General features: G+C 38.9%; 2 protein-coding genes and 1 long non-coding RNA gene across 6 annotated transcripts; all 3 read left to right on the top strand.

The window, feature by feature from the left end:
- The first annotated feature begins 4,211 nt into the window (after positions 1-4,211).
- Positions 4,212-5,971, top strand: tcf15 (transcription factor 15). Its single transcript, XM_080294372.1, has 2 exons — positions 4,212-5,227; positions 5,628-5,971. The coding sequence occupies exons 1-2, from the start codon at positions 4,748-4,750 to the stop codon at positions 5,688-5,690; spliced, it is 543 nt and encodes a 180-aa protein (XP_080150498.1). The 5' UTR covers positions 4,212-4,747; the 3' UTR covers positions 5,691-5,971.
- A 1,731-nt stretch (positions 5,972-7,702) lies between these two features.
- Positions 7,703-10,343, top strand: LOC145422706 (uncharacterized). 4 transcript variants are annotated; one of them, XR_013903995.1, is made up of 4 exons: positions 7,703-8,151; positions 8,322-8,378; positions 9,716-9,769; positions 10,268-10,343. It is a non-coding gene; the product is annotated as an uncharacterized LOC145422706 (long non-coding RNA). The 4 variants fall into 4 exon arrangements; XR_013903994.1 differs by having other exon boundaries at positions 7,807-8,123; positions 10,273-10,343; XR_013903993.1 differs by having other exon boundaries at positions 7,807-8,123.
- Positions 10,344-16,865: 6,522 nt separating this feature from the next.
- LOC145423050 (uncharacterized) lies at positions 16,866-21,914 on the top strand. Its single transcript, XM_080295157.1, has 5 exons — positions 16,866-16,996; positions 17,105-17,230; positions 17,325-17,535; positions 18,375-18,547; positions 21,659-21,914. The coding sequence occupies exons 1-5, from the start codon at positions 16,970-16,972 to the stop codon at positions 21,707-21,709; spliced, it is 588 nt and encodes a 195-aa protein (XP_080151283.1). The 5' UTR covers positions 16,866-16,969; the 3' UTR covers positions 21,710-21,914.
- The last annotated feature ends 1,573 nt before the right edge of the window (positions 21,915-23,487 follow it).

Genomic DNA, 23,487 nt, shown 5'->3' with positions numbered 1-23,487 from the left:
CAAAACCATATTTGCATTATTGGACTTCCTTAGAAAACCTACACTTTGGTACAGCCCCTCCATTCATTCACTTATGGAAACTTACTTTTGATTGGCTGCCCCTCATAAACTAACGATTGTGAAAAGGAAAGTGTGCGTTAATGAAAGTATGAATAGCAAGACTCATCTTCTCAAAACTTATTCATAAACCTAAAATCTGTAACAATTTTATTTATACAGCGCCAAATAACAGCAACAGTTGCCTCAAGGCACCTTATATTGAAAGGTAAAGACCCTACAGTAATATATAGAAAACAGGGAAAACCCTAACAATTAGATGAGACCCTATAAACAAGCACTTTGGTGACAGCGGGAAGGAAAAATTCCCTTAGAAGAAATCTCCGGCAGAACCAGGTTGAGTAAGTCCCTTCTGAGGTTAGGGGAGGAAAACAGGACAAAGACACACAAAACTCAACGCATCATGGGAAGCCGCTGGCAGCCTCGGGGTATTGCAGTATAACGAAGGGAGGATTCAGGGTCACCTGATCCAGCCCTAACTATATGCTTTAGGAAAGGAAGCTTTAAGCCTAACCATAAAAATTAGAGATGGTGTCTGTCTCTTAAATTTGAGAGTTGGTTCCAAACAAGACAGGTCTGAAAACTGAAGGCTCTACCTCCCATTGTGCTTTTATATACCCTAAGAACCAGCAGTCTGAGAGCAAAGTGCTCTATAGGGGTAATACAGTACTATGAGCTCTTATGTGTGAACTACAATTTCAAAAGATCTTTGAATGGGAGGAAGAAGCACGATGGTAAGTGACACAAGAGAAACGAAACAGACATTTAGAAACCTCTTGAGGTAGGTGATGCACCCAAAATCTAAGGTCAAATGACCGTGAGCATCTTTTTCCAATGAATCTTTACCTAGCCTTAGTGCTGCTGAAAGAAAAAGTCCCCAAATCCTAAAAGACCCACAATAAATAAGTCCCTTCTACTGATATTTTAATTTTTTCCAGCCTGTCTGTGGCTGCAAGCCTTGAGCTACTGATGATGTAATTTGATCACAAATGCAATACATCATCTGTAAAATGGCTAGTTTCTTTCAGTGTACCCAACATCACTAAACCGGACAAAATACTGCATTTACTGGAATCTCTTTGAGCTCCAGATTTAGCGTTAAAATGTGTATTTAGCACAGCAGGAAAGTGTGTCCGAGGTCAGCTCAAAATAAACTTCAGAGCCCATGCTGATTGTAAAAAAAGAAACGTGTCACATTGTGCAATAGTGTTGAGCCCACTGATGTCTTTTTAATAGCTTTTGAACAACAATGGAGCTTGATGTCACAGAGGAATAAACTATAATTGCTAATACACATGCAACACTGGTTAGTAGGAACTATCCATTGTTGATTTTCTAGCATATGAGTGGATTTCTTGACAGCAGAACAAACACAGTATCACCAGACATGCCCTTTGAAGGGATGTATTCATTAAAAAGGGCATTAATCATCTGTTTTGTGTCAGCAGCACAGGACATCAAAGGAATGGGGCAGAGCACCAAAGTGGTGTTGTCATGCTCTGCACAGCCGTCAGTGACATAAATCAGAATTTAAAGATAGAAGACTGGACAATACTGTGCCTTTGCCACCTCAGAAAGAAATAGAGTGAATTTCTTTCAACTTTTTTTTATCCGCTCTAATTGTGGAGTTAATTAGACACTAGCTCTTTGAAGTTGCACTTGAGCAAATATCTGTTTTGATCTAAATGTTCATGTCAGCGTATTCAAATACTCAGAAATGTCCATTTTTGATGTACAGTGCTTAACAAATTTATTAGACCACCACCCAATGTAAGGTCTATGCCACAGCCGCCCTACAGTTACAGTACTGATAATTAACCAGTTCATTTTTCATGGTTCTGTAATGGTTAACTCACCAGTAGGCACACCTACCTAAAACATTTTTTTTAAATGCTGAAATGTAATTATTGTAATTATTGATTAATTTTCAAATATATTGTTTTACAAGAAGCAGAACAAGATAGTAAAGTACTTCATTATCATTATTATTATAAGTATTATTAAAGCCACTTTTAAATGACTAACCATTTTATGCTTTAGTAAATTTACATCTATTTCACAAAGTATATTTTCTAAGTTTTGTTGCAGTAGAAGTGCTTTTGTACAGGAAAAAAAATGCATGGTGTGACTGTAAGTAGCAGTTCCTGCACCAACCTTCTTAAAATGTCGGTGTGTGGCATTAATAACAGATGCAGCCTGGTCCTTGGTAAAGGAAAATCAATGGTTTATTTCTGTTTATCCCAAGAGTGTGTACTAAATGTCATGAAAGTCCAATCAGACGCTGTTTTAACTTAGCACCAGACTCATTAGACTAGATACCTCATAGAAAAAGAGAACTTGAATGCAGGACACCAGCAAAAGAAAAAAAGTTCAAATAATTTTAATTCAAGGATAGAATCATACAGGAAAGCGTAAGTCATTAAGATAAAAAAAAGGAACTGGCAAGAGGAAGACATGAGAAACACCTGGAAGGACTAGAAAGCTACGCTACAGGAAACAACAATCTGGCCTAAAACAAAGGCGTTGGTTACCTGGCATATCAGTTGTACCTAAAGCCAGAAATGTCAGCCTCACCAGACAAAAATCACAGGATCTTAGTCCCGATTCTCATCCTCTTTAAAGACCACAAATTTATATACAGAATTCTGCACCCCTGACAGCCATCAACAGAACAGCAAAATGTGCAACAGCTCACACAGAAAACCTTCATCTGTGTGATCTGCTGTTCTCAGAGATATCTAAAGCGCAATGATACAGACCTCAGTGGGTGGCAAACACAACATGCTTTTACTTCATCACTCTAGATAATTTGAGCTTCTCCTTTTTGCAAAGGCACAAAAGTCTATCACAGTTCCATGAAATGCGAGAGTTGTTCTCAGAAAGCTTAATCTTGGTGCCAAGTCAGAATTCTCACAAACTACTGTAGGGCACGCGAACCGGAGCAGCTGCAAATTCACATACTGCACAAAGATAATAAATTCCCGGCAAGACTTCCTGATAGATGTAATTAACCGTACAGCAATCTAATTTGTTGGTTAATAGTTGAGCGGCTTCGTTGACCTTTAATGTGTTATTACTGGATCATCAGATTTCAAAACAAATTAAAATCGTTTGGCGTGTCTTCTTCTAGCTCATAATATTTTTAATTAATTCAGATGAAGTTGAATCTCTGGAGAGAGTATCTTAATTCTGAAGCTGAACATTCACACAGCCTTTAGCTCTGCGGGGTCCTGTGTTTGATTCATTTTGTTTTGTAAGCCCTCCCTCAGCAGACAGTTTGGGTGTCTGACTGTTGATGCAGCTGAGACACACTGAAGTGGCTGAATGTGCTGCCGACTTGCCTCTGCTCATGTGGCTTCAGAGACACTGAATCATCCGTTTTGCACCACTTTGTTTTTATAAACTATGGGCAGCAACTGATTAAATTCTTGTGATTCCAGGATCATCTGTTCATTGTTTGTTTACTCTTACTTAACTTTCTCCCACTGTGACCTGTGATCCTCAGTAAGAGCTAAAAACAGCTTTCAATATGGGGACACAACAGTATTTACTCAAGCTAGTCTAAGTCTGTTGCTGTGCAGTAGATATAGTTAATGTATTCTCCCAAAGAAGAAATAAAAATAAAAATACTTTATTCTTGTTATCATTGTTACTACTAGTACTACTACTACCAAATATGACAGTGGAGAAATCACTTTATAAACTGCATGTGTATGCTTTAAGTTAATTTCGTCTTAGTGTTTACCGATGTGCTTCACCAGCACACAGAAACAGACCTTGGTGGGCGGCAGAAACAAATTTACTGTAAAATAACTAGAGAGCAAACTTCAGTACCTAAATGCCTTTAAAGCTTTACACATTGATCAGTGCTTTGAATTTTGAACATTTCTAATCATGCAACTTCTAATGAAGCATTTATTATATATTAATTAAGAATGGTTGCATCTCATGCACTGGAATGTAGTAGATTTAGTTCAGTACTACACCTTGTACTTTGAATGCTTCTGTGTGATGCTACTTTACAGTTAAAATAAGTACAAATAAAATAAAACAAAAATAAATAGAGCAAAAGAAGTAAAGTGTTTTTTTTTATCCCACTTCCCCTTTACTAACAGTTATTAGTTTGGTTTTACATACAAGGCAAATCAGGAAATTAAAAACTTTAATATTTTTAGACTTAATGAATAATTTAAAGTGGTTTAAAGTAAATAAATACAACATTGCCATGCCACTTAATAAATTCTACTATTCCTACTAGCTACTACTGCTATTACATTAGATGTCATATTCCCATATGCTCCACCTTTTTGGTGACCACACTGTGTTTGTGAGTCTCCAGAGATCCCTTTTTCTTCTAACAACTCTCTCTTGAGTCTCTCCTAACGTTTCCCCTTTAAGTGGAAATGACCACAGTTTATTGAGTCCGTTTCACTGGAGAGGCTAGTGTAACTGTAAATGTTGCTGTCAGCTCCTCCCATCCAGCTATAAGAGCCCAGCTGACCAGGTAGTCTGTGTCCATCCCTGAATAGGCCCTGCAAAACGGACTTATGAGAAATTGGTGAGCTTTATTAGAGCCGTACGTTTTTGGTTGTACGTAACAGACTTTTGAGATGTAGGTAGGGACGGTCCCTGAGGTTGTTTTCCGACTGGTTGCACAGCGGATCTGGAGTAAGGACTGGTAACTTTTTCAATGATGACTTTTGCCATGCTGCGGCCTGTGGCGACGCACATGATCTACTCGGACTTCACTGTCACCTCCGAGGACGATGAGAACCGCAGTGAGAGCGATGGCAGTTCGGAGCAAAGTTACTGTAGCTCCACCGACAAACGAAGACGGATTTCCAGCAAACTGGAAGGAGACTCCGCGGTGGTCGTGAAACAGAGGAGCGCGGCTAACGCCAGGGAGAGAGGCAGGACGCAGAGTGTCAACACCGCTTTCACGGCTCTCCGGACTCTCATACCCACAGAGCCCGTGGACAGAAAGCTCTCCAAGATTGAAACTCTTCGACTGGCATCCAGCTACATTTCTCATCTGGCCAACGTGCTTCTGATTGGAGACGGTGGCGCAGATGGGCAGCCGTGCCTCGGCGGGGTCCATGCGCAAGGAGAGTTTGGGGAAAAGCAGCCGCGGACCATCTGCACCTTCTGTTTGAGCAACCAGAGAAAAGGGGTAAATGTTTTATATGTCAGAGCTCGATTTAAAAGGCTTAGATTTAACTGCTGGGTTAAAAATGCCAACAATTTTATGTCAATAATCGTGCGCAATGAAATGCACCATGCCTATTACTTAGCAGTGCAGCTCATTTTTTAACCTATGTATTTTTTATGCTGATGTTTGTTCGCAGTATAACACAGTGTATTTCTTAACCATCACTTTAAATTCCTCACACATAGTGTCTTTTTAATTCTGCAAGAAAACCAGAGCTACGCAAAACACTTAGTTGTTGATAGGAACTACATTTATTCACGTGACATCGCTTTTGTAAGCCTTTATGGCGCAGATTTTTTGTTTTTTTGTTTTTGTTTTTTTGGAGTGCTTATATATGACCCAAGAATGTCTTTCTTTCCAGATCAAAGATGGAAAAGACTGTTTGAAAATGCGAGGGCTTGGTCCGCTGCGAATGACGCGCTGACTGAAGACCAGTGAATGACTGACAGCCTGAAAACCCTCAAAGACTTTCTCAGGGAAGAGTCGAAGCTGGTTTTGGAGAGCGTGCTCATCTACATGTACACATGCTGGATCAAATAATGGAACCAAAGAAAGGAATATTTATACTTGACTGGAAATTTACGCATAAGCCTTTCAAAGATGCAGTGCATTTTTAAAGAAAAAAAAAAAGTTGTGGATTATTTTTTGTTTGGTGTCTTTTTTGTTGGCAACATTTTAAATAAAATATATTTTATAAAACAAAAACAATTCCCGTCTTTAAAAGAAAAAAAACAACAACAACACATTTGACTCAAACAAAATTATTTGAATCATATCATAATGTAGTTCAGATTTCCTGCACTAAAGAGGAGATTAATGGAGTGTATATATCTGAGACCAACAATCTGTTGAGGTCTTCTATTTCACCACCCACTTTTTTTAAAAAAAAAAGAGTACTTCCAATATACAATAAGCAGCTGCAGTTTGCAAAATTGCTGCTCTTTTCTAATAAACATTTGAAAACATTGACTCTAATAGCAAATTTGGAGGTATAAATGTCTTTTTATGTCTTTGCTGAAAGATGTCAGACATACAAACATTTCCACTGTTTACAGTGATGGTGCCAGTGTGTTGTTTATGAAGCCTTGCAGACCCACGGCAAAAGGTTCGGGGTTTCCAGTGTCACTGAGTGGTGTGTTTTTCCCAAAACTCATGATTGGTGTTTTTTTGAAGTCTGTTATCGATTAGTCACGGCAAATAGTAGCCCACACTCTGTTCAGAGCCCCCAACACAGCTGTTGGTATGTCAGAGGGATAAATCACTGCTGTGGGCCCAAAAGACAGGGAGATGGGGTGAGAGGTCAGAGGTCACAGTGTAGTATTGAAGTGAAAGCTAAGTGACACTTAGTGACTGCAAATGATGCAAATTTAATCTCAGAGCAGATTTTCAAGATATGTATCTTTTTATCATGTCATTTCTTATTAGTAGGAAACATCGCTGTATTTGATATTCAGGTTCTCACATCGCTATCAGCATGACAAATGATTACTGTTTTATTTATTTTCAGCTGCAAAAGAGAACTTTCTCTTGTGCTTGCCATCTTTTCGTGCACTCTGGTTTCTGTAGCACATAGCAAATTCAGATAGCTTTCACTGACAAATGCAGATAAAGTAAATGCTATCATAAAATGTCCCAGTAAAGTGTTCAGGCACCACATGCTGTCAGAAAAGCTCCAGTGTCCCTTGGCACTTGTTCTCTGAGCCCCTGAAAATCTACTGGAGGGAAGGAAGACCAGTCTTCCAAAAGATTTTCCCTCATTTGACATTTTGAGGATGATGATGATAATGATGATTATGATGATGGTGATGATGTTGGAGACCACTGTCTAACATGTTCGTCCACAATCTCCATAGCTATGCCAATATCAATCACATATCTATCACATTATCCCTTTTCAAGCATTCCAGTAGATATCATAATACTCCAGTGGAGGGGGCATTATCCTCCCAAAGGACACCTTTCCATGAGGATAAACAAGCTTTAAATGGATAAAGGTGATAATTCAGAACTGTAACTTGATTTGTGCAGCTTTTCTCTAAGACACATACATGCACATCAGATAACTGGCAAGATGAAGAGTAGTTCAAATGCTTATTAAGTATTTAGTTTGATTTATGTTTGCAGTGCTTTTATTACCTATAAACACTTTTGGATTAATTTTTCCAATGCGTGGCCTTCAATAACTTTATCTAAACCAGTATGATCCCCTGAAAGATAACTAACTAACTAACTAACTAACTAAATAAATAAATAAATAAATCAAAATACAACCAGACTCAAATAGTGGCTGTGAAATGCTCCCCACAGCACAAAAAAGATCCCCTACCTGTAGGGGTCAAGGGTTCAACTTTTTCCTTTAATTTGCCATGTGTCTGTATTTCATAATGCTGCAAAGCAAAAGCCGCCCAGTCTCTGTGGGCTTCTTCTCCAGTCTGTAATGAAAGCTGTAACAGGCAGATTGCAGCTCAGCGACACACAGCTGAGCCCAAGTTCCCTTCTGGCATCTCTTTGAATAAGACTGCAAACTCAGTCCTCTGAATGACAGAAGAAAGCTCCCTGGTGAAACAGGAGGCTGTATGGAAAGTTAATTTTAAGGCAGCTAAAGGTGCATGCTGGGGGTCTGAGTTTCCTTTGCCGTCCCTCCCCCACCTGCTGTGTCAGGATAAGTCGAATTTGTCCTCCTCACCCAGGGACTGGGCCTCCTCAGATGGCTCCCTGAGGCTCCCCCCGGCAGGAAGATGTCACGTAGGCAGAGGAAGGGAAAACAACACGCAGCCGACCTCTCTGAGGAACTCTCTGTGCGGCGGGGCTTTGGGTCATCGCCAGTCTTGACATCATCCGGCACTGGGACCCAGATGTACGGATCTCTAGTGATGCTTTTCAGAGTGAGCGAACAAAATACTGAGTGTTCAATCAAATCAACAATTTTTTAGTTTTTACTAAGATGAAAGATTAAAAAAAACATGACGGAGATGATCAGAAGGAAAGGGCGGGAACAAAGAACCCAAGTAAAGTCAGTAAAAATCAGTCTGGATCTGTTTAACATGTCTGACAGGCGAGCGTCCAGAGGATCCACCTGGAGATCACTGCAAAGGTTTACCGCTTCACTTTGGTAAGTTTTTCCTCCTCCTTGGACATCCCAGTCCCAGCAGAGAATTTTAGCGGAGCTTAAATGAAGCCAGACGGCAGTTCCACCTCCTCCTGCCAGTTTTATGTTCTGTGACATGACGATAATAGATGGAGCTCTGCTGTCTTACCTAAAACTACTAGAAACAGAGCATTTTCTACTAAATTAGGTAAATTATTTCTGCTGTATCATGTATCTTCATCAAAGGAAGGTTTTATATTTTTCTTCTCTTTTTTTTTGTATGTATAGCCAACTGGATACTGGATTTTTCACATATTGCTCATTGCTTATTTTTCCAAACTTTCAAGCGAAAGCGTTTTGGACTTCCCCAAATAAGTGTTGCATGACTTGGGTATGAGATGCTACAATAATGTTTAATTGTGCAATAAAATGCAAAGCTCCAACTGCACTGTGTGTGTACAATGTGTTTCTTTGTAATTCTCATTGAGAAGCTCAGCGCTTTATTGTACACTACAGATTTATGGTACAGAGTTATTCATGAATAAAAGTAGAGAAAAACTGGTGTCATTTTAGATCTCGTTGTTCTTCTTGGTGATTGACAGTTACTTAAGAAGAGGAAGTGGCACATTTTGGAAGCACAATTTAATGAGTACAACTGAGCTCGGTCTATGAAAACACCTTTGCAAATGAGACACAAATCACGGTTCCGGCAGCTCAAAGTGTTCCTGTCCTTGCCTCACTAACATAAAATAGAAAAAAGTTAAAATAGATGATCCAGAAACAGGAAGGATGTAAAGCATTTTTCAGCATCATCTGGGAGCCCAGGACTGATTCCCACATGGGTGCTTAGCTTCATCATTTTGTAGTCTTGCCAGAGAGCTGTTGTTAGACATAAACCTGCACATGGTAATATTTTAATGGCTTTTGCTCTCAGAGTCTGCTTCAGCATGTTTCAAACACTCGCTGGCTGGAGAGATGGCCCCTGGCTCCACCTGCATGTCAAAGATATTGATAGTTGTGAGTCACTTAGTGGTTCCAGGCTGAGATACCTTTCTTCTGATTTTACTGAACATGAACGCTTTCCCAAAAAGGAGGAAGAGGAGGTAGAGGAAGTCTGTCTGTTTGACCGTCAGCTGAGCTTCGGCGGGGGAGAAGCTCGCCAATGCAAGGAGACAGTTGTGTCTCCTCAAACATGCAAGAACAATTGTTTTCATGTGCCAGACAACTTGGCAAGGCCTTCAGAAGGAGAGGGAGGATGATGGAGAGTGAAGGGTGGGCGGGGAGAGCTGGTAAAAGGAAATCCCAGAGAAGAAATTAGGGAACAATGCACACCGTCTTAACACTGCTCTGTTCTGTTTCAGGCTCGGACAATCAAGCTTTAGGAGTCAGCAGGCTGCCAAAGCCCAGGGCTTGAGGTGAGAATCCAGCAGCACAGACTTGAGGGTTTTTTTCTTCCTTAAATAAACAATTGAACAGGCAGCATGATGCATCTCTGCAGCGTGTTGTGCCTCACAAAGACAGGATTTATTTCAGTCAGTTTCAAATGAACTGACCAAAACAAAACAAGACATTATCCAGATCAAATGGGAGGGGAAAAAAAATCTTCCCCACCATGTGGAAGCGTTCATTATTGGATGTTTAGAGGAAGTGTTTGTGTTCATGTAGATACATTTTCTCAGTTTCCCGCAATAAATTCTGTCCCACTATTTCACTATCTTCCCTTTTAAGTTTGGTTTTATTGCTTTTTCCTTGTGATTTTTTCTTGTTGGTATGTTTTCCTAGTTTATCCTGTTTTTATTATCCCATACTTGCTGTTAAATTTGTGGTTATCATGACATATGTTTAATTTTATCACTGATTTTAATTTGTTCTTTTTGTCATATGATCCCTGATGATTTTCTTCACATGGAAAGGACAGAGGATCAACTTCTGTCATGTTGCACCTATGAAACTTTATATAAATAAAGGCAACTTGACTAAATGAAAAAATTGTACAGAATGATTTTTTTTTCCTATTTAGAGGCTGCAAAAGGTAGCTGAAAACATGACAAACTGCAGAGTTTTTAGTTTCAAATTTTACCTCTGTTAATCACTTTGGAGCAGACAACCTTAGCTACACTAGAATGGCTGTAGGAACTTCATTCTTACTAATGTCAAGCGGGGGGGGGGGGGGGGGGGGGGGGGGGGCAATAACTGGAAATAATGTAACTGTACAGACATCTACAGGAAAATGGACCTTTAGCTCTCTTCATCTTTGACCTCAGTGAATACCTTTCTGATGAGTTTATGGTCTCATTTGCTAGTTTCAAGTCCTACTGAGCACAACATAGGGCTAATTTCATAAATTGTGGTCAAAATTACAGTCATAAAAGACAATGAAGCAGTCACATTTGGTTCTAAAAACTGTGTTTAAAACACAATTCATGTAGAATTAATATAATGATTATTTTCTTGATTTTAGGACCTAGAATTGTGAAATATTTGTTGCATATTTTCATGCTAGAGACAACCATAAGGCAAGAGGCAGAGTACACCCTGGACAATTTGCCAGCCTGTCACATGGCTAAAACAGTGAGGCAGACCATTTAAAATCACTAAATAACCTCATAACTGCATAAATTAATGGCTGTTTTTTAGGTGCAAGTTTTCAAAATACAATGTATTTAATAATTTTTGTTGTTTTTACATATAAACCTTGTTTTGTAATATGTATTCGGTTGTCCTGCTGTGTTTTATTGTGTTTATGTTTCAGTGTTTTCCCTCCTGTTGGACAATAAAATGAATTGAACTAAGAATAATATGATTGGTTTTAAGTGTCTTTCTCTTTCTTAATTACTGTTTCAGGAACAATGTTATCGTGGAATAAATTAAAACAGGGTATTAGATCAGTCTATAACGTGACCCCCTGCTAGCACAGGATCACCGGTACTGTTATGGCCCATCAAAGAGCTATATATCTGTCAAACCCTAGTAAACATGCATGGTCTTCATGGGAAAGTCTCTGTGTACAGGGCCTGTGGGAGAGATGGCGGAACCATTGGGATGTTTCATTTCAGCAAACAGAGCAAACAGTCAGAGGATTTCCTCAATCAGAGGCGAAAGAGTTTGCAGTGAACAACCTCGCTGACAGAAACATGGAGACCTGCACAAGCAGCTGGGCGTGCTAACAACCTCTGGGATTTACTGTGGCGTGCAACACCCTTTAACAACAGGACTAAGAGGCAGAATCAGACACACACACACACACCATACATTCACTCACTCACATTTACACCAGCAATTAAACCTTCAGAGAATCACAACTTCGATGAATCTTACAAGTTTTTGTCACTGACTTTTATGACTGCACTATTTCCTTATAACACATAGTTTGCATGAACTTTAAGACTCCCTTGAGCTTGGTTATGACGCTTTTCTTAATCCAGCACAGGAATATCAGCACATCTGCAGCGCAGAGATATTTAAGAAATGTGGAGTAGCATGTTTTTGTATAAGCTATTTATTTCTCATGCTGGGATTATTCCCTGTCACAGATCTGAAACCGCTCGCAGCTGCACTTAATGGTGTCCAATAGGAAGTGGCCAAAAAAAAGAAAGAAAAAAAAGAGAAAATCCTCATTTCCACCAATGTTCTGCCTTAACATCAATAAATGTCTATGTCCCTTTGCCAGCTGCTGCTGAATGAGGTATTGTTTAATGCAGATGGTGGAATCCAAAGACCTCACGCTTCCCTTTTCCATAAAGCGAGCCTGCTATTAATAACCATATATCGACCTCCTTTGTCAACAAGAGCGACGCGTACAAATAATATGCTTCAAGGAAGACAATGGGGAGTTCCCTGTGTTAAAAACAACAGGATGAGCCAGACTCATAAGAGTGTGTGTGTGTGATTAATGTGAGACAATCTGTCTGTGGGAGAAAGATCTTACTGACAGACTTAAGATCTGTTTCATATCTAACATGTTTTGCATTCTTCCCTCTGGTCAGTGATACATTTTTCTCAAGGTGCAGCTGTACTGACCAACAAGACATTAGGTCCTGCACACATCTTTTACAGTTAAGGCCAGAATTGTTAGACAAAGACAATTTTTGTAATTTTGCCTCTGTGCACCACCACAGTGGATTTTAAAGCGAACAACCAATATGTGATTGAAGTGCAGATTTTCAACATTAAAACATTTTATATAAAAAATCTTGCATTACCTGTTTAAGTATCACACCCATTTTTATATATAGTTCCCCCATTTTCAGAGGCTCAAGGTTAACTGGACAGACAACATTTTACATATGAGCATTGTTTTGAACGCTGCAGTCAGAAGTCTGAAGTCTAGAACCACTGACATGATAAAATGATCTGTTCGTTGAGATGCTCTGCTCAGCTTTTACTGCAGTAACCTTCAGCTGCTGCTTGTTTGTAGTTCTTTGTGGATTTAATCTGTATTTAATAACTAAAAAGCATGCTCAGTTGGGTTGAGATATGTTACCTTGATTCCTGGGTTGTTTTTGGAGTATACTTTAGGTCTTTCCCCATTTGCATTGTGCAGAGCTGTCTGGTCAGTTTTGTAGCATTTGGCTGGATCTGAGCAGTACAGCCCTGTGAATTCATTCTGCTACTCCTATCAGCAGTTGCATCACCAGTAAAACACTAGTGACCTGGTTCTACTGGCAGCCTTATATGCCTATGCCATAACATTGCCTATATGTGGCATGTTTCAGATCATGAGCTTTTTTTCTTCTTCTTCATACTGTACTTTTTTATCTCCATCATTCTGATAAAGATTCTCTTTTTTTTCATTTGTCCAAAGTTTTTGTTGTTGTTTCGTTTTATTTCTGAACTGTGCAGACTCTTCTGTAATTTGGCCTTCCAGTTCTTGAGTTTAACAACTGGTTTGGACCTCATCGTAAATACTCAGTAATTCCATTCATGAAGGCGTCTCTTGATTCTGTGGTCTTTCAGGTTTTTTGGGGTTGCTGAGCTGACCGGCCCATTCATTTATTTTGGCTACTCCTAGTAGTCCTAGTTCTTGCTCTCTGTCTCTCTGACAGGTTTATCTCATTTTTTTCATGTGACAGCCTTTTTTACTTACCTTAATTCTAATACTTTAATGCTTTAATACATTTTTTAAAATAAAAACTTTATGAATCAAAGCTGATTTAAGATCACCTTTAGTGGTGTCTAAAGGCAAATTGACAAAAACTGTCCCTTTGTCCAACAAGTTATGCACCAAACCTTTTTATGTTTTGTACTGTGAATGTTGTAATTACACATATAATGCTCATAAATTGGTTTCCTTTGTCTTATTGTATTATTGTTTGCTGTGTTTTCAGGTGGGAAAGCTGGTCAACCACAAATCCTTGTGTCCGCGTTTCAAAGTGTTTAAAGACAAACAGTGAAAGGAAACAAGAAAGGGTCTTACATGGTAGTTAGCTGCAGCAAAGTGTGAATCATGGAAAGTATAAAAGATTATCATGGCTTCTGCGTCTGAAACATGAAGCCGAGCAGGAGTACCCTAAATCTCTCTTTTTTTAAACAACCAGCAGGGGAGACACCTGGCCTGCAGCAGCTAGATTTCTTACTAAAATGAAACAAAACAAAATGAATAAAGTCTTTGGCTAATTACTTGTGTTTGACAACTCATAAACTCAACAGGAAAGTGTTAACAGTAGTCAAATGAGACATTTTACCACTGCTTTATGACTGAACATCTTTTTCCAGCCAGAATTATTGCCATCTGGTACCTTCATATAGAGTGCTTGTTTTTATGCACTCCTGCATTGTCCTAATTTTTCCGACCTGGACCTAATATTTTTCATGTCAGTTTTCTGAGACATGGATGAACACATCTGGCTTAACTAGAAAACACTTTGGAGCAACTCCTGTCGTTTTACGTCTACTAGATAAATAGAGATCAATAAATCTTTTTGTTTTGTTTTGTTTTGTTTTTTTGCCTGTCCCGTTTGGCTCTTTTGCCATCAGAATTATTGTCTAAAGGCAAAGAAAGATGCCCAACGGATTTACTTTACCAACTTGACCATCCCAGCCTTGCCATAATGGTCCATTTGATTCACCTTTTATTGTTTATTTTATTTTCACTTGTTGAATACGGGACAGACTTGACTGGGGGAAAGAAGGGGAGAAAGAAAGAGGGAAAGAGAAACAGCTGAGAAGAGGGACGGGGGAGAAGGGCAAAAACCAAAAACCAACAGAATGAGCAGAAAAAAAAGAAAAGAAAAAAAAAAGCATATATCAATCACCTGGATCACATGCTGAGAAAGAAAAAAGAAAACAAGCAGACGAGAACAAGAGTAATAGAATAAACAACATCACAATGATATATGGGAATATGACAGTAAATACTAAATATTAAACATTATTGTGCAGCACATAAGATCAACAGAACACAGTGTGCTTTGAGGTAGGAGCCAAAAAGGGTGTAGTTTGTGGGTGTGATCACCCGTGTGTACACCTGTGAGCATGGACGCGCTTGTTTTTTTTAAAAGGTTCCTTCATGTAATGATCTGCTAGAGGGTGTGTGTGTGGGGGGGGGGGGCACAACCCCGTCCTCCAGGGCATGAAGCAGGTATGGAAGAGATCAAAACTCCAGACATCCAGAGGCCCCCAGAACACAAGAGACCAAGGAAGACTAACAGAGGGGCAGCCGCGCCACTGTCCCAGAAAGAGCTGAGGAGAGTCCCAGATGAGGGCTCTCCTCAGCTCTCGGCCCCTGGCCTCTCGGCCGGGGGCACCCCACCTCCGAAGTGGCCCGAGCGAGCCCCAGGCTCCAGGCCCCGATATGCGGCTGCCAAGGAGTGAGCCGGTGTGTACCTGGACGCCCATCCCCGGACACAAAGAACCACCAACGCACCGATGTCTGAGGGAGTCTGCCACTGGCAGGGGAAGTGGTGGTAGGGGGAGATCAATAAATCTGCTAAACTTGACATAAAAATGCCCCACATTGCCTCAAATTATACACCTGGTATTTTCTTAAAAATTGCATCATCAAAAATGTATTTTATTCTAAAATGACTTGATCTGACATGAGAAGCTGGACTTTATATTTATCTCTGACGCAGGACAGCGTGAGAACAAAGTCTCACAATTTTTACAACCTTGTCCCCGACGCTGCTCTTTTTTCGGTACTGTTCAGATTTCTGGCCGAGGAGGTGGTGCTGCTGCTATTTTTAAAAATTCATTTTTATCTCAGATGATCTCTTTAAACTCCATTCAGATGGTGAAAACCAAAATTGGATGACTTAACCCTTTGTATGGTATTTTAACATATCATCCACTTGTGTCTGCTGCACTTTTTATCTTAGACTTTCAGGACTTTTTATCTTTGACTATTAAGTGAGGCAGCATTATCATTGTCTGGACTTTAACAGACAGCGATACCGAGTGTGAATGTGCTTGGCTCCATTCACCTTGCAGGACATGCTTTGGACTCTGCCTTCATAAATGCAGTCGCTTTCAGTGACCATAAAATCAGTCAAACACATTTTAATGTTACACAGAGATAAAACAATTAAGTACAAAATGCAGGTTTTGAACTGGCCTGGCCCTATCTGAAAAAGTAATTGCCCCCTAGCTGGTTGTGCCACTCTTGGCAGCAGAGAACTCCAATCAAGCTTTTGTGATAATTGGCAATGAGTCTTTCACATCACTGTGGAGACATTTTGACCCACACTTTAAAGAATTGCTTTAAATTATCCACCTGGGAGGTTTTTGAGCATGAACGGCCTGTTTAAGGTTATGCCAAAACAACTTAATAGGTTTTAAGTCCAGACTTGGGCCACTTCAGAACCTTCGTTTTATTTATTCATTTATTATTATTTTTGTGCTGGTGTGTGTTGGATCATTGTCCTACTGCATGATCCAGGTGTGCGTGAGTTTCAGGGTGCAAACAGTCAGCTGGACACGTTTTTCCTGGTAGAGAGCAGAATTCAGGCTTCAATCAGTTCTTTAGTTCTGGCCACTCATAGGAAGGCTTACCACTTATCAAAGTTTTCTCCATCTATTAGTCATGGCTCTCTGCATGGTTCACTGAAGTCTCAAAGCCTTATAAGTGGCATTGAGACTGATAGACATCAATGACTTTGTTTCATATATGTTCTTGAGTTTCTTCAGATGGTGGCGTGATGTGCAGCTTTTTCCTTTTCCTTGAGTCAGAAGTTCTCTCATTAATCATACCTGGACATGGCTACTGAAACTGAACTCAGCTTTTCTAAAAAACAGTTAATCTACGATTTAACGAGAGTGGAAAAAACCATGTGTGCTTTTTCATAAAGGGCAAAATTTTTGGACAGCCTCTTTTCTTCAATAAATGAACTGTATTTACTGAGGTTATCTCTGTCTGATATTAATTTTGTTTTATGATCTAAAACATGTTAGTGTGACAAATGTGCAAAAAATAAGAAATCAGGAAGGCAGCAAAGACTGTGGTACACACACACACTGCACCACATGGGGGCATGCTTTTCCACTCAGTAAATACCTCCCATCAACATGCTCGGCTTAAAAAGCCCCTTTTACAGGAAACTGGTAAACTATGACTCACTTTCAAGGAAAATGAGAAACACTTGTTACAGTGAACTTAAGTGTTGACTGACTTGTAAAAGATGTGCAGGCTGACATTGGTCATCAAGGTGAGTTAAATCTGAATTTTAGAGCATCATCAAAACTTTTTGCAGGTGCTTCCAAATATTCAAACTGTAGCTCTCTTCTCTCTGAACGCCGTGGTTTGTTTATCTCAGCTGTTGCTGTTGCATTATGCGAGCCAGAGTAAAATCGATATCGAAAGAAGCTGCAATGAAGATGTCTCACTTGAGTGTCCACTTTCTGAAAAGGACAGCAGTTTCCTCTCTGTGGCATGGTACAAGGTTAGTCATTTACTTCAGGCTTAAAAGTGTAGATTGTATTTTGTAGATGCAAATTTTGTAAACATTAAAACTGCTTGTGTTTGTTATTTAACAGGTAAACAATGGGAATAAACATGGCATTATCAGGAGGAGTAATGGTGAGGATCCAGTGTACTACAACTTTTCTCGTGAGGTCACATTTGGGGAGAAGCAGAATCTACTTCTGCGTAAGGTTTCACCTGCCGATTCAGGCGATTACGAGTGTACCATCAGCGCAAATGTAGGGGGTCAAAACCGGAATCACAAAGTCAGCCTGATCGTTAATGGTAAGCTTTCAATTAAATATCGCTGGCAGAAATATGAGTTTTCGCTACCTCAGGTAGCGCACTGGAACTGAGCTACATATGAGCCTAGACAATGTATTGACATATTTGTTGATCCTGAGAGACAGAGTCAGACTTTATGATTAACGAGTTTATTATGGCAAAGCATCGTCTTCGTACAGGGCAATTAAAGCTCTGTAGGATATACAGAATGTTAAAGGTTTATCAGGAAATGTGAATATTGAACAAATGTTTGCTAATTTAAATTTATTTATTGATAAATGTACAGTGAGGTGTTAATGAAACTGTATATGATAAACCTAAATATACTGTAAAATATATATACAAATATGTCCTCATATGGGACAATGATTTTATAACACAATAAAGCCATCATTGCTTAACAAAGTATAAAACACCACTGAGCAGACCTGTAAGTGTAAGTGGCATCAAAGCCAGTGCATCATATAATTCTCACACAAGTATCAGGAAGTTAAATCTATCTAACAGTCTTACATAATTTAATCCCCGCCTTACATCTGCAAACTGTCATGATGCCACATCAAAAGGCAGGAAAAGCATTTCCAGAAATCACATTTTTTCCATTTCCACTGTGACATTTAAAGAGCATATTTTCCATCCAGGCTCTTTTATTAATTCAAGCAAACAAATTTCTAATGGGAAAATGTTTAATTAAACCACATTTGTAACCCAAATGCAGAAATTCTGCATAACTGATATCACAGTTTTTCAGGAAGTAATTTGAAATCAATTCAAACTGATATGTAAATAACCTCACTTTGTGCTATAGTGATTTTTTATTTTATGTCGTCTAAATACAGAGTGCGTGCCCACAGCTCCACTGACAACACTGAATTATTTGAACACAACAATGACAACTCCGACCAGTCCGCCATGCCCAACACAACTCGTGGACCTGCCGGTCACGTGGAGCATAGCTGGCTATGCAGCAGTGGCCCTGGCCAAAATAGTTCTGTCTCTAATCGTCATCTGGGTAAATATAGTCTTTTATTTTTCTGCACACAGAGGAGAAATTAATCAAAACATTTAGGGGATATTTTGGTGCATGCAGCACTTCAGATACTTAAATAGTTCTAAGCCTATTTCACTAGCGCCTGATCACAGACACCATGGGGTAAATAGATTCAAAGATGACTTCTAAAGTCACAGCCACTTAATAATTTGACAGTTGCTAAGTCTTCTAAGTAACAGCTGAACCAAAAACATTTGTTCATGACCTCTTAATGACACATTAAACCGTTTCACATTGTTCATTTGGGGAATTTTCCTCAGTGTTTCCAGTAATGTGGCTTTTGATTTTTGGGGAAAAGAACAACCGTTGTTGGTAGTTTAAAAAACAAACAAACAGTGTTTTGTTGGTGCATACATCCCTGCTCCTTCATAAATAATAAAGATAAAGTTATTAATTTCCCCCCATTTCCTAGGTCACAGTCAGCAACTTGACCCCTTGCCCCTAAAATTGACCACATTTTGGTCTTGCAGTGCCTACCAGAATGACTAGTACTGTCTTTTTTATTGAGAAGACAGTTTCCAAATGTAAAGTAAACAAATTGAAACGAAAGCAAACAGAGAATTACACAGGACTCCAACTGTAATTTACAGGCTCATGATTGCTACCATAAATTGTTGCCTTTCAAAAAATCATCATAGACAGTTTAGAAAGGAACTATTGGTTAAGTTAGCTAAGTTTAATCAAAACAGATAGAAAAGGGATAAGACTTGATTTTCAACGCACTTGCAAAAATCAAACATCACGGTCTTTTCTGGTTTCAAAACAGAATCAGCGGTGAAGCTAAAATTTCTTCCATGTAAACTGATATTTAAAGTAGGATGTGTAGCCTGAGCTGAGGGAGCAAAACAATTAAAACATCTATGTCTTATCAGTTTTTATCAAGAAACATTCACGCATTCTGTCTGAAAACGTTGTGGTTTTAGGGACCTAGAAACACATCTGGTGGAAACATATGTAGGTAAAAACAGATAAGGCTGAAACTAGAACTGTGTGGAAAAAACACAGAGACAAGTAAAGAAGAAATTCAACTTTTTAACTTTGAAACTCAGATATGTTTTTAAGTGTCCTTACTTTTATTTACCAGCCCTAGAAAAGTTCAAGATGTGGTTAAAGTGAAGGCTTTCAGGTTCAATTCAAAGGGTTTAGCTGTTTCCTAATACCCCATTTCCAGAGGCTCACAAATCATGATGCAAAATAACAATGTCAAATATAAGGAATTCCTCTAATTATTGGATGAACAATTTTTTGTAGTCAACGACTGACAGAAGTATAGAAGCCACATCACTAAATCCTTGTCTTTCCACTCGCCATCATCTGCATTAAATGCTCTGCGTGGCCTTTACTCAAGCCGCCTTCAGTTGCTGCTCTCTGCGAGTCTTTTGGGGTTTGGTTTTGTATTAAATGACAGGTGTATTTAATCAGGTGACTGACTCGGCTCTTGAGTAATATCCAATTTCAAATTAAAAAACTCTTGGGGGTATTTTTTTTGTATATGTTGGGTTTTAATCCATTTGCACTGTGGACCACAGTGAATCAGTTTTGCAGCATTTGGCTGATTCTGAGGGGAGAGTGTAGCTACGTACACTTACCAGTTACATCATCAATAAACACTGGCAGCTGTAGACTTTAACAATAATACGCCTACATTCTCAAGAGTGTTATTCACTTAGTTCATGTGAAGTTGCTCATCTTACCTAGAAAACGATTCTGCGATTTTTTACTTTAGTTGTCTTCATTGTCATTCTTCTTAAGAATGTACCAGATTTTTCCGTTTTGTCCTTTTCTTACTTTTTTTGCTGTCTTTTTTATTTTAATTTATTCAGAGGCCTAATGATGGCCTCCCTGCTCTGACATCTCTTTGGAACTCAGATTTTAAATTACAGTGAAAAACTCTATAAACATAAATTCAACACTTTAAATCTGCTTTAGATGATAGGTCTGCTTCATTTTGCAATGAAATATCAGGGGAACAGAGCTCACCTGTACATGAAACTTGTGCCAGTTGTGCAATTAATTTTGAGCCTCTGAAAATGGGAGATTATCTATAAAAATAATTAATCCCTAATCAGTTAATACAATGCTTTTGTTAAACCCCTTGAATTTAACATAGAAGGCGCCACTTCAATCTCGACTGTTTGATTTAAAAGCATGGTAGTATACAGATTTAGAGTATATTTCCCAGACTTTGTAGAAGTAAAAATAAAGAATTTGTATACAAGTCAAGAGAGCCTAAACAGACATTTTCAAGAATATATTTATGTTTGTGATTACGTGAACACAACAATGTAAACACCGCAACAGAAGAAACGACTGTGTATGGTATGATCACGCCCGCCGTGTTAAAAACACAGGGAAGAAGGGGTTGTTGGGTATTGTGGTGTGTTGCATGTGCGGCTGGCAGCTTGTGAGCTGCAGCCGGGCCAAATAAAAATGGTCTTTACCTTGCAACTTTATTGCAAGGTAAAGAGCAAGTACTTCATGAGAATCAGAAGGAAAAATTCCCCTTTAACAGGAAGAAACCACAAAACCACAAAACCAGGCTCACAAAGCCAGGGAAGTTTGATAATGACTAATGATTAAATGTGGAGTGGTGTATAAACATGAGAGTGAAAAGAGGTGAGTGAAGAAGAAACTAATAATGCCTAATTTCATTTAGTACAAAAATCAAACTAACTAATGAAGAAGTCCGGGAGCATATCTTTTAGTAGAGGACAGACATTACAGAGATAATTAGAGTAATGGCTTAACGTCACTGTTGACGTTACCTCTAATATTCTAAATACTATGTAAATAACCCAGTTAGTGTGAAAACCCCATTTCCTGTTAGTCAAAAATGTCACTGCCTTCCTCCAGTTAATAATGTGCACCCATGCAACAGTTTGGTTGATGTGGTTCATGTTGTTGAGAAAATGTAGGCAAACACCCTCTTTCTCTGCACTGCATTTCCTGTTTAACTCTGATGGTATTTCTTCCTACAATCAAAGCTGACAGTCTTGTTTCCAGCATAATTCCCTCAATGTATCTTGTACGTACATATATATATTTTTTGTGTGTGTTTCTTTGAAAATCCAGGTTATTCGTCTCAGATCTTCAAGGCAACGATATAATAAGTGGCATAACTGAACCAACAATACAGACCCTCTACACACAGCCTTCCACGCGAGCAGGGAATTTTTTTCTTTTTAATTTATTCTATTTCTAAATGAGTTTTGTAAGACTCATGTATTATTTTTTTTACATGTAAATTGTAACACAGTTTTTGAGACCTCTACATAATGAATGTAAATTTTCAAATGTAATAAATAATAAACACTCCGGTTTTAACAAATTCGTATTTTCTGGCAGTTATTTCATGTTTCGGGCGTTACAGGTTTAAAAACACGCCTCGTCTTTTTATTGGTAACAAGGAGGTCAACGTTAACAGGCAAAGGTACACGATTCGTTTTGTTTCCTGTGTCCTAGTTCTTTTCGTCCACCACAATTAGTTTCAGAAATCAAGCGTCCACAGAAAGCAAAAGTATTGTATCAACTCTTTAAGAAGTATAATCGTTTTTATGCATAGTCCTTTATTTTACAAAAGCTCAGAAGTATTTCTAGCCTAGTATATTCTAAACTAGTATATGTTTTTCATCTTCAGATGAAAACCTTTGCAGCCTGCCTGAAATCTAAGACCTACAGACTTCTAGGGTTGCTTTTGCAGTATGCTTTGAATCATTATCGATTTGCACTGTGAAGCACTCTCTGATGATCTGAGCAAAGCCCTGTGCACTTCAGAATTCCACTTGCTGCTTCCATCAACAATCTATCCTCAATAAACACTAGTGACACAGTACTTCTGGTAGCCTTACATGCCCACACTATGACACTGCCTCCTCTGTGTTCAATAATGTTGTTTGGCTTGGGGTGCTGTTTCTCTCCTTCTTCATACTGATTTCTTCCTGTCCTTCTGCTACAAGTTAATCTTGGTTACATCTGACCAAATGTTTTTTTCCTAGAACTCTTGAGGTTCTTTTAGATGCTTTGTGGTGAAGTGTGATTTAGCTTTCCTGTTCTTGTGTGTAACCAGTGGTTTGTTCCTTGTTCTAAACCCTCTGCACGAAGATGTCTCTTGATTTTAAACTTTGATGATGATAAAACTGGAGAGTTCTTGACTTCATTAGATTTGTTTTTCTTAACCATGGAAATAACTCTGTCAGCATGCACAGTGGTCTTGGGGCTTTTGTGGTTGCTGAGCTTGCAGTTGCATTCATTCTTTTTAAGTATGTACCAGACTGTTGATTTGGCCACTCCTGACAAATTATCTAATAGTTTTTTTCTGCTTTTCAACCTAATCATGGCGTCTTTCACTTGCATCAACATCTTTTAGGACGTCAATGTTAGAGTTCCAAATGCATGTTTAACACTTGGAATCAACTCCTGATGTTCCAGTTTCTCTTAGTTTGTCGTGAAATAGCGAGAGAACAGACCTCCGTTGTTCAATTCCTCCTGAAAATGTGGCACTATACATAAAATTAGCTGGACATATAAAACTACTGCTATAGTCAGTAGTTTTATAGTTTCAGTTTCAGTAACGTACAAGAGGAAACCATTTTCTCTATTTTTTAAGTCTTGTTTATAAAAAGTTAAACACACCCTTACTGCTTCCATAGGAATTAAGAGGCCAAGTAACATTGAGGGGTGCTAATCACATTCACATGATTAACTGATCATCAGTAGGTGTAACCACCTTTATAAATGCAAAACATTTGGCAGTTTTCTGGTCTGGAGCATTCAGGTGTGTGTTAACACAATGCTACAACCTTCCCCTGAGTGGAGTTTTGTGCATATTGATCGATCATTATACAGTTTTGTTTGAAGAGAGAGAAAGACCAGAAAACAAGCTGGTGCTCTTTTATGAGGAA

This window comes from Astatotilapia calliptera, chromosome 20, assembly GCF_964374335.1.
Source record: "Astatotilapia calliptera chromosome 20, fAstCal68.1, whole genome shotgun sequence".
NCBI lineage: Eukaryota > Metazoa > Chordata > Actinopteri > Cichliformes > Cichlidae > Astatotilapia > Astatotilapia calliptera.
This window is presented reverse-complemented; position numbering and strand designations above follow the sequence as displayed.

What these genes read in the sequence shown, in the direction of transcription:
- tcf15 (XM_080294372.1), top strand. Translation starts at nt 4,748, where the DNA reads ATGATGACTTTTGCCATGCTGCGGCCTGTGGCGACGCACATGATCTAC. An exon ending in TGAGCAACCAGAGAAAAGGG is followed by an intron (nt 5,228 to 5,627) that starts GTAAATGTTTTA and finishes CTTTCTTTCCAG; the next exon opens with ATCAAAGATGGAAAAGACTG.
- LOC145423050 (XM_080295157.1), top strand. Translation starts at nt 16,970, where the DNA reads ATGTGCAGGCTGACATTGGTCATCAAG. An exon ending in GGCTGACATTGGTCATCAAG is followed by an intron (nt 16,997 to 17,104) that starts GTGAGTTAAATC and finishes TGTTTATCTCAG; the next exon opens with CTGTTGCTGTTGCATTATGC. An exon ending in AGTCAGCCTGATCGTTAATG is followed by an intron (nt 17,536 to 18,374) that starts GTAAGCTTTCAA and finishes GTCTAAATACAG; the next exon opens with AGTGCGTGCCCACAGCTCCA.